General features: G+C 41.7%; 1 protein-coding gene across 1 annotated transcript in view; it reads right to left on the reverse strand.

Annotated features, from left to right (window-relative positions):
• Positions 1-16,927, reverse strand: part of GRID2 (glutamate ionotropic receptor delta type subunit 2) — an 887,701-nt gene that overhangs the window by 440,972 nt on the left and 429,802 nt on the right. Inside the window, exon 2 of the mRNA XM_061583023.1 lies at positions 15,050-15,334. Within this exon, the coding sequence (XP_061439007.1) occupies positions 15,050-15,323 (274 nt within the window). The 5' untranslated portion in view covers positions 15,324-15,334. The remainder of the gene's footprint in view (positions 1-15,049; positions 15,335-16,927) is intronic.

Raw genomic sequence — 16,927 nt, forward strand, 5'->3', positions numbered from 1 at the left:
TGTTTAGAGGCTGTCACACATATTTCAGACTGCTGACAGATGTAATATAAAAAGAGGGCTCGCAGCATGTTCTTCATCCATGCTGAGAACCCACATTTATAGCTTAAACTGTTAGGCCAGCACACCAGACAAACCCCCTCCAGTTTGTTACTAGTGCTACCACCTGCTCCTCAAGATGAAGACATTAACAAAGTATTAACAAAGTGGCAGGCCAGCTCCAGACACTCTTGGATGAGACCGATTATCTGGATCTATTGCACTTGGGTTTCAGGCCTGGTTTTGGCATGGAAACAGCTTTGGTCGCCCTGTATGATGACCTCTGTTGGAAGAGAGACAGGGGGAGTGTGACTCTGTTGATTCTCCTTGATCTCTCAGCGGCTTTCGATACCATCGACCATGGTATCCTTCTGGGAAGACTGGCTGAGTTGAGATTGGGAAGGACTGCATGGCAGTAGTTCTGCTCCTGCTTGGCGGGTTGACTCCAGAAGGTGGTGCTTGGGGAACATTGCTAGGCACCCTGGACTCTCTGGTCAGTTCTGTCCCCCATGCTGTTCAACATCTACATGAAACCGTTGGGTGTGGTCATCCGGAGCTTTGGAGTGCATTGCCATCAGTATGCTGATGACACGCAGCTCTATTTTTCCTTTTCATCTTCTTCAGGTGAGGCTGTCAATGTGCTGAACCAGTGCCTGGCTGTGATAATGGACTGGATGAGGGCTAATAAACTGAGGCTCAATCCAGACAAGACTGAGATGCTGCTAGTGGGTGGTTCTTCTGACCAGATGGTGGATGTCCAACCTGTCCTGGATGGGGTTGCACTCCCCCTGAAGGAGCAGGTTTGTAGCTTGGGTTTTTTCCTAGAACCATCTCTGCCACTTGAGGCTCAGGTAGCCTCGGTGGCATGGAGTGCCTTCTACCAACTCTGTTTGGTGGCCCAGCTACACCCCTATCCTGGCTTCAGTTGCCCATGCTCTGGTAACCTCCAAGTTAGGTTACTGCAATGCACTCTATGTGGGGCTGCCTTTGAAGATGATTTGGAAACTGCAGCTTGTGCAAAATGCAGTGGCCAGATTGGTAACAGGGACCAGACGGTCCAAACATATAAAACCGATTCTGGCCCGCTTGCATTAGCTGCCTGTATGTTTCCGAGCTCGATTCAAGGTGCTGGTTTTAACCTATAAAGCCTTACATGACTTAGGACCACAATACCTGATGGTATGCCTCTCCCGACGCAAACCCACCTGTACACTACGCTCAACATCCAAGGCCCTCCTCCGGGTGCCTACCCCATGGGAAGCTGGGAGTCTGGCAACAAGGGAGAGGGCCTTCTCAGTGGTGGCCCCCAAATTATGGAATGATCTCCCTGACGAGGTATGCCTGGCGCCAACACTGTTATCTTTTTGGCGCCAGGTCAAGACTTTCCTCTTCTCCCCGGCATTTTAGCATGTGTTTTTAAATTGCTTTTTAAAAATGTGTTTTTAAATTTGTATATTTGTTTTTAATGTTTTTAATTGTTGTAAACCACCCAGAGAGCTTTGGCTATGGGGTGGTATACAAATGCAATAAATAAATAAATCCCATGGCCAGGTGCCTGAAATGAAATTTGCACAACCACCATTAGTCTCAGGCACCCAGCTGCAGGGTACTTTGTTAATTTACTGTCTCAAGGCAGAAGAGAATGCATCAAGCAAGGGCCCAAAGCAAAGGTCCAAGTGGTCAAAAATGATGGACTTCAACCAGCATTTGATTTGCTGGCATGTTCAACTGACAGTTAAAAATAAGAAAAGCTCTAGTGAATCATATCAAAGGCACATCTAGTCCAGTGTCCCACAGTGGCCAAGCAAATGCCAATGGGAAGCCCACAAGCAGGACACGGTGGCAAACCCCCTCTCCCAACTTTTGCATGCTGCCTCTGATCCTAGAGGCATTATATAGCCATTGTGAGTACAAGCCTTATGCTCCATGAATTTGTCTCCTTTTAAAGTTTCATTGTGAAGGCAGTCTTGTAATGCCATAAATTATCTTTAAAAAACCCTCTACCACTAGTCTTAAATCAATGTGAAACTTGACATTGACAAATGGCTAACAAGCCTTCTTCCGCCTAAGGAAAAAACACACAAGTCTTTGTGGTCATATTCACACCAAACATTTAACGTATACCATTTTACAGGCCATGGCTTCCCCAAAAGAATGCTTTGAACTGCAGTTTGTTAAGGGTGCTGAGCGTTGTTAGAAGACACCTTAACAAAGATAGTTGTTGGGTGAAGCTGACTGTTAAAGTGGTGTAAGGGTGCTTTAAATGTATGGTGTAGTTATGATCTAATCTCAAATGAAAACCTACCTTTGGTGCCATTTGCATTTGGACAGCTTCATGACTGATATGAGATCTGAATCTCAGTCTCCCAAATCCAAATGGAACACCTAATGTACAGCATTACTCTGGCTCCTAATTTACAACTACAAGAACTCAAGACAAATCTATCAACGTTTGGACATACAGAACATAAGAGGTGAAGGTATGGAGATGGAGAAAGCAAGGAATGCTCCAACAAACAGCTTTTAGGATAAACTGATTTATTCATTATGTGATGGAACCAGGTCAAAGGGAATATGCTAGGTCACACAATCAAATAATTGTGTGCTAACATCAAACATTGGTTTCTTGAATTTATACCCCATCCTTCTTCTCAAAGGAGCTCAGGGCAGCAAACAAATATGTATTTTAAATATTTTTTTTAGCAAATGATCAATGCCTGTCAGAGCTACCAGTGTCACAAAATACCCCATGACACATTTCAGAGCAAGTAATAAATTGCAACAGATACACAAGTTTAAGTAAGTCCCACTGAGTTGAATCACACTACATTGTACGTTTGTTTGGAATGAACGATGTGTATATGTATATGAGTGCAAGTGAGTGTGTAAAGAACTCAAACACTGTCTAAAATACAAAATAAAACAATAATTAAATCAGACTTCTCATGCATTTTTAAAAAATGCAGGTCAATACAAAAGATGACAGAATGGATTTATGAATGAATGGACAGATGTGAAACTGACATGGACTGTCAATGGACTGATTCTTCTATCCCTAGATGGGTGGCAGAGAACTACAAAATCATAAACAGGATGTATTCTCATTGCTGAAAACGTTCAGGCTTCTAGTTCACTGTGTAACACTGTGTAGCTGAAAAAAAATCTAACTATAAAATAATAGGCATGTTTAGTCGCATTTGACTAGCACAGCCTTTCCCAACTTGGTGACCTCCAGAAGTTTTGGACTACAGTTCCCATCATCCCTGACCATTAGCCATATTGGCTGGAGCTGATGTGAATCGTACTTCAGAACATCTGGAGGGCACCAGGTTGGGGAAGGCTGCACTAGCACAAGCATCAAGCAACAAGGTGCTTTTAAAAAAAGCACCAGGAGGGGAAAACGTTTTTGAACCTTCACTCTGCAAGTTAAGACACCAAAACAAGAAAACTTAGCAGTTATTGCTGGACTCCAAAGTCAAGGAATGCAGGAGAGAAAGCAAGAGGAGAACAGAACAAAACTACAGACAACTGCAGATTTTCTAGCCTTGATTTCGTTTGGAAGAATTTAATATACCAGAGAATAACCTTTTGTTAAATACATAGAAAAGTTTTGCCTCTCTTAGCACCAACAAAACATTAAAAATAATTATGATTATGGCTGTCTGTGATTCAGAGGTCTGTAAAATACATAGGCAGTAAAATGGCACAAGCCCCACAATTAGGGCTTCTCTTTTGTATGTGTGACTGGTTTCTTCATGAAGAGTTTACTCCCATGGCAAAGGGCATGAATTCAAATGTGCTCTTGCCAAGCATAATCGGTTGGAGTCTGTTGGAGAAAGATTCCTAAAAGCCACCCTTCCTTAAAAATGTGTTCAAGAAAAGATCTGCAGCATAGTAACTAGAGAGCTTCTACTCACTGTGGCCCAGTACAGATGACCAGCTCATCAAGCAGTGAGGGTTTTCACCAGGGATTTGCTTGGATGGAAGTGTGGCAAGGCATTTTTTTTCCTGCCAGGGATATTAATGTGTGCTGACGGTTGGGGGTCTTCCCAACCTCACTCTGTGGTAGAACATCACCGTTGCCTACAGAAGTCGCAGTTCAATCCCTGGAATCTCCAGGATGGGTTGGGAAAGGACTCTACCTCAAACCCTAGAGAGTGGCTGACAAATGTGGCTGTTTCTTATGCTTTTGCTTTGTAGAATTTATTTCTGAGGATTAGTTAAATTAATTAGCTTTTTTTTGTTTAACTTCTCAGTCTGCATGAGAAGTAGATGCAGTTTCAAAGGATCTCTTAGATTGCTCAGAATAGCTGCTGCATTTAAAATAAGTGCTTCAGGGTATGTTACCAAATTGTTAGCTTTGTCTTCATATGGGTGAAAGCATGTTTTGACACTAGTATCAGACTATTAGAGGTGAAATCGTAGTAATACAATTTAGAGACAGCTGAATTACCAAGCTGCCACTTCACTTAAGAATCTACTGGAAATGTACTAGTGTATGTATGCAAGCATGTGCACATATCAAAATCACATGTGTGGATAATCTTATTTTTTTTTAAAAAAAGATGGCTTCAGAAGACTATGCAGGCTTAAAAGCAACATTACACAACCGTCTTTTTTTTAAAAAAAGAAGCCTATCACCCCAAAGAGAGTGAAAAAGCCTTTTCTTTTATTTAGGAAGCTGCGTTGTACTAAGACTGATCATTAATCTACCTTGCTCAGTATACTCTACAGTAACTGACAGAGACTCTGCAGGGTATCAGACAGGAGCATTTCCCACCTCTTTTTGGTGATGCTGAGGATTGAACCTGGGAGCATTTGCGTGCAGCACATGAACTCTACCACTACGCTACAGCCCAAACCAGCTCCATTTGACACAACCTCATTATCAGAACGAAGAAACTTTTAAGTCTGTGCGAACATACTAAACTATCGATTTCCATAAAGAAATTTTAAAAACACTGCAGTGCAAGGTTTGTTCTACTGTGTAGCTAGACACATTTTGTGCAGTGTCAAAAAACTGCAGTGTGAAATAAGTTTTTGTGCAATTGAGCATACGGGATTTAATAAGGAGCTAGATGGTTTCTAAAAAAGAAATAGATGAGAAAAGATAAAAAAGAAATAGAGAATGGAGATAAATACTGGTTCCTTTCAAATCTTCATAACCTTATATTAGCAGTCAATGCTCTTTTGTTTTTGTTTTTTAAAAAGGTGCAAGAACTTATACCTTGATATTAGTACTTATAAGTACTGTGAGTGCCAGCGCAAAATGTCTGTCTTGGGCAGCAAAAAAAGAGGTGCTGGTATTCAGGTGCTGGTGAGTACTGTCCAGGGCTGTAGTTGTCTGGAGATGCGGGGCGTCAGAGACCCATTACTTTTTTGAGAGCAGGGTCCCAGCCAGGTCCCTATGTATGAGCCAATCGGCATGAAAGGGGAGCATGTTAGCCACTGAGAAGAGTTATTTTCCTTTGTGCTGATTGGAGCCAATCAGAATGAAAGGAGGTGACCCAGCTACTAGGAAGACTCTTCTCAGTAGCTAACACACAGCCTCCCCTTTCATGCTGATTTGCCTAGGGACATCTGTTGTTGTGGGGTGTGGACTTGTGAGATGACATGGAGAGCAAGGGAAACAAGGGAAAGTGGAAAGGGAAAGTGGCTGTGACTATCATGAAGGGACCATGCACTTCTGAATTTGCCACTACACTCCTGGTAAAAATGTAAATGTACTGCCTTCAAGTCGATTCCGACTTATGGCGACCCTATGAATAGGGTTTTCATGAGGCTGAGAGGCAGTTACTGGCCCAAGGTCACCCAGTGAGCTTCATGGCTATGTGGGGATTCGAATCCTGGTCTCCCAGGTCGTAGTCCAACACCTTAAGCACTACACCACATTGGCTCTCACACTCCTGGTACTGTCTCACACACAAAAAAGCCCTGCTAATAGTATATTATGGGACTTATTATTTGGAATAGTTTGGGGTGGTAGCCAGTATGCTGGCTGCTTGTACAGTAGGAAAAAAAGTTTAGAATAAACCCTGCTGTAGTGTAGCAATGTGTAGAGGGATAGGTTTTCATGTGATGGCAAAAGAACTAGTTAGTACCTAAATCTGGAGTTTCAACAACCGTATAATGATTCACTAATAGGGAAAAAGACCCTTGAGGTTTAAGAACATACCTATAGCCAACAGATATTTCTATCAAACTTTAAAAAGCAGGGAAATTGGACAGCTATAGTGAGTGCACCAGGGGACCAGGAGACCTGAACTCCTCTCTGAGATATTGTACTGCCCTACAAATTTGTAAAAATGCAAACACAATTTGGGTTGGTCTTTCACAGTCCAATCCACTTCCTGTGTAGCTTTGAAGAATTTGGTAACATGTGCCAGGGGAGGGGAGGTGGGGAGATTGGGTGGGCGGGCAGGCACTGGGCAGAGGGGAAGCCCCTTTCCTTTCTGAAAGAAAAACTTTCTGAACAGTATCATTGTTTTTCAGCATTTCCCCCACCTTTTAATTCTACAGCAGGCACATGTAGTCTCCCACCAACGCCATCCCTGGCCACATCCACACGAGACCTTTATTTCACTTTAGACAGTCATGGCTTCTCCCAAAGAATCCTGGGAAGTGTAATTAGTGAAGGGTGCTGAGAGTTGCTAGGAGATGCCCTGCTCCCCTCACAGACCTTCAGTCAGAGTGGCTAACTGTTAAATCACTGTGGCCACTGGAGCTTTGTCAGGGGAATAGGAGTCTCCTCTCAGCACCCTTCATGAACTACACTTCCCAGAATTCTTTGGGGGAAGCCATGACTATCTCAAGTGAAATAAAGGTCTGGCGTGGGTGTGGCCCCCTGATTAGCCAAGCCAAATAGCTGTGAGTCTGGCTTTTAGAACACTGACAGTTGGTTCTTATTGAGCATGCCCAGGTTTATCATTGTCTTTAATGTTAACTTTCTTAAATTAATTAAAAATCTGTTCCTTTCCTCTCCCTACCCATTAACCAAGAAAACTACATCTCCTATAGGCTCCCTGGAAGTACACCTACTATGGAGAAGGAGGAACAGACCTCGCTTAGAAACACAGGAAGCACCCTGATACTAGGTCAGGTCACTTATCCATCCAGATCAGTATTGTCTACTCTGACTGAAAGCTACTCTCCAGAAACTCAGGTTGAGGTGTTTCTGATCACTGCTTGAGTCTTCTAAGTCAGATGTGAGGAACCTTTGGTCCTCCAGATGTTGCCAGACTACAACTCCCATCATCCCTGGCCATTGACCATGCTTGCTAGAGCTGATGGGAGTTGATGTTCTGCAACATCTGGAGGGTCAAAGATTCCCTACTTCTGAGTAGAAGAGTCAGGCACAGCACCTGGATCACATGACAGAGTGACAGAATGGCTCAGTAAGTAATCCATTGCTTTCCTAATATATTTTGGAAAAAAGCCAGGTCAATTCTAAGCTGATCTGAGATGAAGGCAGAAGTGCTCATCCATCTCTAGGGTGACCCAGGCATAAAATATAACTGTTCAGACACCCCCAATTTCAAATTTGACCAAATCACTAAAATGATTAGAAAAGAGAGATTTAAACCAAATTTATGTACTGCTAATATATAATATAATTAATAATCTGCTAAGCAGATTCATGGTATTGTGTGAACCTGTCATTGGAGGGCAGACCATTTAAGATGACAGCTGGTGGAAGGGGCACACTGCGCTTCCAACCACAAAGTAGAAACATAGAAGAGTCTGCTGCATCAGGCCAATGGCCCACCTAGTCTAGCATCCTGTTCTCACAGTGGCCAACTAGATGCCATTTTTCTCAGGTGTTACACCTGACTTATATCTAGTAGTGGTCACCAAGAGGGAGAGGGGAATGGACAAGGCAGCAGGGAGTTCAACCTGTGCTGGGTACAACAATAGAGCCAATCCAATGCTCCAGAAGCTGCACCAACACTGTGCTGAGCTCCCTGCAGCCTTGCCTCTCCCCCCTCAGTAACTGGTAGCAGCTCATGGTGTTGGGAAGCCAGGTTGGCAATGCAGCCCCAACTATGCTGCTGCACTAGCCGCTATTGCTTATATCATAGTGAGGTTTACTTACTGCCATTCACATATAAGGCAGAAAATAAAATGATGGACTCAAGGAACCCAGGAGAAGGGTAAGCTGCCCCTTATCGATAGCGTCTGGAGTTAAGGGACGGTTTTGACCCATCTCAATCATGGGGAAGTGCAGTAGCTCAGTGGTGGAGTATCTGGTTTGCATACAAAAGATCACAGGTTCATTCCCCAGCATCTCCAGGTAGGGCTGGGTTAGAAACCTGACTGACACCATGGAGAGCCCCTGCAGGTCAGTGTAGACAATACTGAGCTAGATGAACTTGGTTTAAGGCAGCTTCCTAAGTCCCTGTGTCACAAACTGTAGACTGCTGAGTACAAAGCCAGTTTCTGTCTGCAAAGCCTTATCTCTTAATGCCCACAATCCCAGCTCTACTTGAGTTTCTTGGTCATGCTAGTGAAGCCTTCTCCAAATGGATGCCCTCCAGAGGTTGTTACTTTAGAACTCCCATCATCCCAGATCATTAGCCATGTTGGCTGGGTCTAACAGGAATTGAAGTCCAATGATATCTGGAGAGCACCAGGTTGGGGAAGGTTGTTCCAATGTGTAACCCAGAAACTGGCTATATTAGAAACATTTGTTGAAATGTTAGATGCTTTAAACATTTTATCCCAATATTGTGATGACCACTATCCTATTATGCTAACTTATTTAGAGTGGATGTGCCCATTTCTATTAGGCAAATGTTTTTATTTGTTTCCTGTACTCATCACAATGTAATGTTTCATTTGAAATGCACTGTCAAGGTATTGCTTATCCGTGGATCTGAAGTGAGCTTTCAGAGTCAATTTCTTTTCTGCCAGCTAATTAGGACTTATATGGAAATATTAACTTCCTTCAAAGGCTTCTATTTTCTTTCTTGGCAAGATAATGTTAAGTAGACTGGAGTCTTCTATCAACCAGAAATAATAAGGGCTGTTCTCTTCTGTCCCCTTAATAAATCAAATGAATAGGTCCAGTTGCATTCAGACAGAATTTGGGCTATTTTACAAAGCAAAACAGAATGCAAATAACATCTTGCCCTGCAGAAACACATAATTCCAAATATAATGAAAGGCAATCACCGATAGCCAAGATAAAAGTCAAACGCAATTCCAGTGTATTGAACTTAAAACCTATGACATTGATAAATGGATATGTAAATGAATGCAGTACCTTTGTACAATGTGGGGTGTTTGGATTAGCATGATATTTATTCTGGATACAAGCCCAGTTTTATTGTAGTGAGATTTATTGTAAACAACAAACCCTTATTTTCTTCAACCAGCAAGGATATTGCTGGGAATAATTTCAATAATGCGAGCTAAGTTTTTTTTTAAACACTGAGAAATTAAATAACCTGAGCAAAGAGGATGCATTATTTCTAATAAATGAAATGCAAATACAATTCTTCTGATTATCAATATGTAATTCAGTCTATGTTCCCTTTAAAAACAAAACAATGAAATCCTTTTGGCACCAGTTAAGACTTTCCTCTTATTCCAAGCATCTGAAGAAATACGATTCAGCTGTGTCAAGGTTTTATATTAGTGTCACTGTGGGTTGCTGATAAGTGTTTTTGTTTGCTTGTTTTCTGTGGAGGCTGGTGTTGTACCTTTCATTTGTTTTATGTCTGATTTGTTGTTAAATTTTGATGGCCACTGAATTTTTTTAAAAAAAACACAATTTTGTACATTTGTAAACTTGTAAGTCACCTAGACTTGATTGTAAGTCACCTAGTCATTAGGCGACTAACAAATGAAATTATTAATAGTAAACTAATAATCAAGCGATGCCGTAGCATTGCATCCAAACATAGTCAAAGACTCTGCTTATTGAGTTGCAGAAAGCCAGTATGATGCAGTGGTTAGTTTGCTGACGTACTACCTCAGAGTTCAGGGTTCAACTCTCCCGCTCAGCCCTGAAGCTTAGAGAGTGACCTTGGGCCACTCACTGTCCCTCAGTCTAACCTACTACACAAGGTTGCTTTGACATTAAAAATGGTGAGGAGGAAAACTGAGTGTGCCACCTTGACCTCCTGGGAGGAAAGGTGTGCTATAAATGTAATAATAAATAAAATAAAGAATCCAAAAGGCCCATGACAGATACAATTGGTACAAACAAACCCTTTCTTCATTTTTTTTAAAATAACTTGGAACTGAGGTTCATTGAGTTCAATAGGGGTTACTACTCTCAAGTGAGAATGGGGAGAAATCCAATTCAGTTTGCATTTTAAAGCTGAATCTATCAAATTTGCACTGTGAAACAATATGACAAAACACAGCCATCCTTTGAAATTCGCACTTGTCCAAATTTTGCAATGCAGTTCTCCAACCATCCAATGTTTTACAAAAATGCATATATTCAGAAGAAAATGTGCATAAAAATGAATATATCAGTGAAAATAACATAAAAATGCATTATATTAAGGGAAATAGCTTTCAGAATGCGTACATTAGTTACAAGTGCATACCAGAATGTGTTTCTTAGGAGATATTTGCACTAAAATGCTGGGGGGGGGGAAACTTCGTAAATTGCTGCAGAAATGCAGAGAACCAAATTTCAGATTGAAAAAATGAGAAACAGAAAGAAGTGAAAGTGACAGATCCTTCCATCCCTACACCCACGTAAATGTGCACATATAACAGCTAAGCAAATTGTATGCAAGACACCTTTTGGAGAAGTTAGAAAACTGGGTATTCTCAGAGGACCTTTCGGCTGAGGAGCAAACAGGCTACCAGTGTGGTAGAGCCACACGTCACTGCTTTTTATTACAATGTATGGTGGTGAAATATACATCTCCCCCTCGTTGCCCACTTTTTGCTGACTTAGTAGATCCCCGAGCAGCTTTCAACTCCCTATCTAGGCCCCATCTTTGGCATAAACTGGCGCTTTTGAATATAGATTCTAAGTTGCTTAGGGGTTGTATGAGAACTCTAGCCTACATGTGAGATTTACCTCAAGTGGAGACCTCTCAGATTCTATCACCATAAATAAGGGAGTGCATCGGGGGTGCATATTGGGACCTCTTTTATTTAATTCATATCTCAATGACATAGTTTCCTCCCTATCTGGTCCTGAGTTCTTTCCCCTTCATTTAAGGGATAGGAATGTTTCAGTGTTGTTATATGCAGATGATGCTGTTCTTTTGTCATACACGCAGGTGGGCTCCTAAGGGCTCTAGGCTTATATTGTGACAGGATATTTCTACAGGTTAATTATGCTAACCCTAAAATCCTAGTTTTGGGGAAGAGAAGGAGGAAATACCATTGGCAACTGGACAACCAGCCGCTTGATCAAGTCAATATGTATAAATATTTGGGTGTGACATTTAAAAGCTAAGGATCTTGGTCTGCACATCCGAAAGCAATAGCTTTGACAGCCAATGCAACTGCAAATGCTACCCTTCATTTTTTCAGCTGGGAAGATGGTGGCTCCTTTAATAGAACTCTATAAAGGTAAACTACTTTCCTAGAAGTTCTATGGAATACCTGTGTGGGTTCATTCTGACACTGCTGCACTGCAATCAGCACAAGTTCCTAAGAGTACTAGGATCCCTAGATCTACCTCTAAAGCTATTGTCTAACGAGAGACAGCTGGTCACTCAGAGGGAATGCTCGGACAGAAAGCAGCCATCTTCTTTTGGCTCAAGATAGCCTTTTCGCTGGCTTCACCTTTGGTATACGAGGATTCATGGAGGGACTCTTGGGCAGCTAGGATGCGCTCACTTGTTTCTAAGCTAGGTTTTTTGCTAGCCCATTTGTCCGTTAAGGGCTATACAAGTTCCCAAGATGAGATCGATACCCAGGCTATAATGGCACTTGCAGTGAGATGCTTCTCTAACACGATATATAAAGGTTTGGCTATACTTTCTGGAAAGGTGCCCCCGTATCTGTCCCTTATCTGCTCACATGAGCTGAGATGGTTCCTTACTAAATGCAGACTGATGTCCTTGCAGTTAATGGAGGTGAAGGGACGTTAACAGTATTCAGTATAGTGTGGACAGATACTGCCCAGCTGGTTGTCTTAAGGTATTGGATATGGTACATTTTTTAACATACTGTTCCCTATACTCTGCTCTGAGGACTCAGTAACTTGAGCCCTTATTAGCTGAGATTAGCAACAACTTCCCCTTAAGTGTAACTCTATTCTTATTGGCTGGTACATACTTCTATACATCATATAGAATTGCCAGATTTATTAAATCAGCCCTGGGAAAGCAGAAGCCATTGACTGTTTCCCAAGATTATTAATATTAATATGTATCGCCAGACTCCATGAGATAAAGTTTATATCCACATTTATTATGATAATGCATTTTATTTACTTATTAATTATTAAATTTACATCCCACCCTTCCTCCCAGAAGGTGCCCAGTGCAGCAATTTTATATGTATTTGTTCTGATGTTTTTATTATTGTTTAATGATGTTTATATTATTATTGTATGTGTATATGCATATGTCCTGATCGGTCAACAAGCAATAAAATTTGATTTTGATTTCAGCAGCAAAGCATTTGATTAGTTGTTATGCCTTATTCAGTAAAACACTAACATTAATTCTCAATGATACTGGTTGTTATTTCCATTATTTGAATGAACTTCAATACCACAAACATTTGTCTTCAGAAGGGAAACATTTTTTTAAAATGCTGTGACTTCCTTCCTAGCAATCTGAGTGGAGGTATTGACAGTCTCTTGGAGGATCAGCATCTAGTCATCCTTGGCTGGGCTGTGTAGCTGGGCTGTGTAGCTGGTATAGAGACTCCACATAACTATTTCATCTTATGTTAGAAGCTGCACAATAATGTGATTTTTCTACTGTAAGTAAGTGTTGCTTTTAAAAGTTACCATCACTCCATCTCAATATGAAGTTACCATCACTCCATCTCAATCTTGTTAAATAAAGCATTCATATCTCTCAGGGCTGTCAAATGGCACTTAGTTGCTATACATCAGGGGTCACCAACCTTTTTGGACCAGAGGGCACATTTCAAATTTTGAGAGAGTACTAGGGGCACCAGTCACAAAATGGCTGCCATGGGGGTATGACATACCACAAAAGTAGAGAGTAGTCATGCTGAAGCTTCTCCCATAATTGTATTTATATACTAGTAAAGGATTGACCTGTTGAATTTCTGCCTGCCATACAACTTTTAAAGGCACAAGAACCCTGTTTTTCCCCAAACCAAAGCCTAGGCTGCCATCTTGTACCCACTGACCTTGAAGTAAGCCCCATTAAACACAAAGAGACTTACTTCTGAGTAGATATGTAAACCATTGTACTGTAAGTTAACTATATTACGAATTCTTAATGAGTCCCTGTTCTTTAGCTCATGCAAAGCAGAAAACATGCCTAAGCCGTTTTGCAAAGTTTTCACATTTCCCTTTTTTTGGGAAGGGGGATTCTTAAACGTTCACCCACATGTAGTGTGTTCTAATATTTGCCTAAGATAATTTCTAGGTGCTATGTGATCTCAGGTGAACCCGGAACAGGAAAGATGGATCCTGGTTGCTAGAGAAAAAAGAACAACCAACTGTGGAGATTCCAAGGACTAGAAAAAAAGACAGAAGCAGGAAAAGTGCACTAAAAGGGAGGGCAAAACAGCAGCTCTTTATGGCACCAAGAATTCCTATTGTCTGGTGTCCAAACAACTGCTTATCAGTCACAACTCTGACTTCATTCATTGGCTAATAACACTGACAGACAGGAGCAGCCAGACTGCCTCATTTCATAGAAATTGCTTAGAAGGGTACCTGCACATTTTGTTCCATAACTTTCTTTATAGGAGGGCTAAAGGCTTACGTTTTTAAAAAAATGAAAGCGCATATTCTAAGCTACCTGCTGGGGGTACCTCTGAAGGCCTTTGTGGGCACCATGGCACCTGTGGGTCATGGGTTGGTGACCCTGGTGTAGACTGAGGGCCCATTGTACTATACATTTAAAGCAGTATGATGGCACTTTAAACAATCATGGCTTCCCCCAAAGAATCCTGGAAATTGTAGTTTGATAAGGGTGCTCAGAGTTGTTAGGAAACCCCTGTTCCCCTCACAGAGCTACAACTCCCAGTGTTCCCTGGGAAGAGGAATTGACTGTTAAACCACTCTGGGAATGCAAAATTTGAGGAGAACCAACTAGAGCAGGGGGGGCAAAGACCTGTGACTCTCCAAGATTTTGTTGGCCTACAACTCATCATCTATTACCATTTGCTATGCTAGCTGGGACTGATAGTTGTTGGAGTCCCACAACATCTGCAACACCAGAGGTCCCCCATCCCTGATGTACAGTAGACCCTCTGGTCATCATCCCTGGCCATTGGTCATATAGGGGCTGATGGAAATTGTACTTCAGCAACATCTGGAGGGATCCAATGTTCCCCACATCATTTGTGCTGCCTTCTAAATTGGCATTTCTTTATACTGACACAAAGACACTGCAATGATGGGAGTTAAGTGAACATTAGGCCCAAATTACACTTCTCTTATATCGACTTTGTTTTAAATTGGCTGTTAAGAGGGAAAAAAATCTGGTTTGACTGGAATGTTTATTAATTTCCCCCCCTTCTTGCTCCTGTCTGAGCAGCATTCATATATGGCATGACACACAAAGTGCAAGAAGGGCTCAAATGCTGTTCTTAGTGTCACATATGGAAAAAAAATACCATTAGCTACTTGGTTTAACACGTATCAAAGGCATTATCAAGCAAAGCCATAAAAGTTGATGGCTTTCAGAAACAGAGAAGGATTGTGTGTGTGTTTTAATTCTAAGGATTATGCGAAATGCTAATGCTGCCATAAAGTGCTTAGAGAGGAATGTAATCTAGTGGAAGATTTTAAGGATCTTAATGCTATTGCATTTAATAGTATTATACACATCTGATGATAACAATTACCCGTTATATACAGAGAGAGAGAATAAATACTTACCATATTCACTATCATAGAAAATAATGAATTTCTGCCAGGCATATTCCGTGACCACCCTCAAGATAACATTATTGATGTAGACAGGCGGGCGGACAAAGAGTGTGTAGTCATCATTCCTGTTGCTCCTGGTGGTCCCACAGCCACTCCTTGGAGTCCCAGCTGTTGACCGCTGGATGAAGAGGTGAGGGATGTGCATAGCATCTGCCAAGGACTGCAGGGATCCTGCTGACGTACAGCCAATGGAGCTGACAAGAGCCAGGATGCCATGGTTCATGAGGTCACAGGCTGTAAGAAAGCACAATGATATTCAAGATGACAAGGAGAGCCCCAGCATACACACAGAGAACTTTAAAAAAAAAGCACCTCCTGCTGAAACAAAATAGCAACACACAACAACTCAAGTGAGAATAGGCTTGAGAGTTGCCGTAAATTCAATAATCTTGTCTCCTCTAAAAGCAGCCCATTCCAAGAGTCTATATAGTGCCATAAAAGCCATGAGGCTTGTCCATTCATTCAAAACTGCCAAACATATTCCTGCTAATGAGAGTTATATGACTGCCCATCCCTCACAGCCTGGAAGCAGGACACAGCTGGAGAAGGAGCTACATCGACAAATATAGACTTCTGAGGATTCTTATAGACATTAGTAACAGAATCCAATATTAAATTAAACAGGGTTCCTGGGGAGATAAATACTTTTCAAAGTCCAACAGGCAAGCTCTGGGAATAGGATATTTGCATTACATGCAGAGAGATTTTGAAGGAAACATGGCTCAGAGTGGCTGTCAGCTTTCAAAGGAAGATTATGCATATTTGTCCAGATAGAGCCAAACACTGAATTGCTTTGGTGCATTAAAGGAAATAAGAGGCAGTGTGCTTGATCTAGACCTTGATCATGAGTAGAGGACAACTCATGGGACATACATATAAGCCCATTTAAGTGGGACAGGATGAGATAGCCAGTTAATTAGCTAAATCAGGAATTATTTGGACATTCTGAGAATTGTAGAGGTGATATTGTGCAAAGTGCTAATGTGCATCAAGGTTTTATACAATTCTGTGTTACTATTACAGGAAACAGAAAAACAGTCTTGCAGTATCTTAAAGTATGGGTTGGGAATCTCAGGCCCAGGTAGACACACGTGGTCCTCCAAGCCACGCCTTCTTCCCAAACCACACCCTTCCCCAGCCCTACTCCACTCTCTCAAATGCTTTTGCCTGGCTTGAATGTGTCCTTGAACTGTGATAATGCTTCTTTTATGCCTGGATGAAGAAGAGTGTGTGTGTGTGCATGTGCATGCATGAGTGCATGCTTAAATCTCTTGCTTTCATGTGGCTGGAATTCAGATTACTGCACAAATACAAGTGTCATTTTATCAGATACATGAAGAACAAGGGGCACATTTCAATCTCCCATAACACTCTGATGTTGATCTGAAAGTTGCCATTCTCCAAAACTTGGAAAGGATCCCAAATGATGCTGCTGAACTAGAATTACCTAGGGAGGTGGTGGGCTCTCCAACACTGGGGGCATTCAAGAGGCAGCTGGACAGCCACCTGTTGGGTATGCTTTAATTTGGATTCCTGCATTGAGCAGCGAGTTGGACCTGATGGCCTTATAGGCCCCTGCTAATTCTATGGTTCTATGATTCTATAATTCTAGAATGTAGCAGTAAATTTGGCTTTATTTGTTCAGAACTCAGTCAGGACCAAGGTTTTCTCTCCCACTATGGTGTTGTGAATAGTCTTGCATACATTTGAGCTAGCTGTGTATAGAAATGTTATAGACTACAATTTTTGCATTTCATGGTCTTTTTGAACTCCCTATTTCCATTTTTCCATACTAGGGTCTGCTGCGCCTGCTCGATTTGCTTGCCA

This window comes from Rhineura floridana, chromosome 9 (genome assembly GCF_030035675.1).
Source record: "Rhineura floridana isolate rRhiFlo1 chromosome 9, rRhiFlo1.hap2, whole genome shotgun sequence".
Lineage (NCBI taxonomy): Eukaryota > Metazoa > Chordata > Lepidosauria > Squamata > Rhineuridae > Rhineura > Rhineura floridana.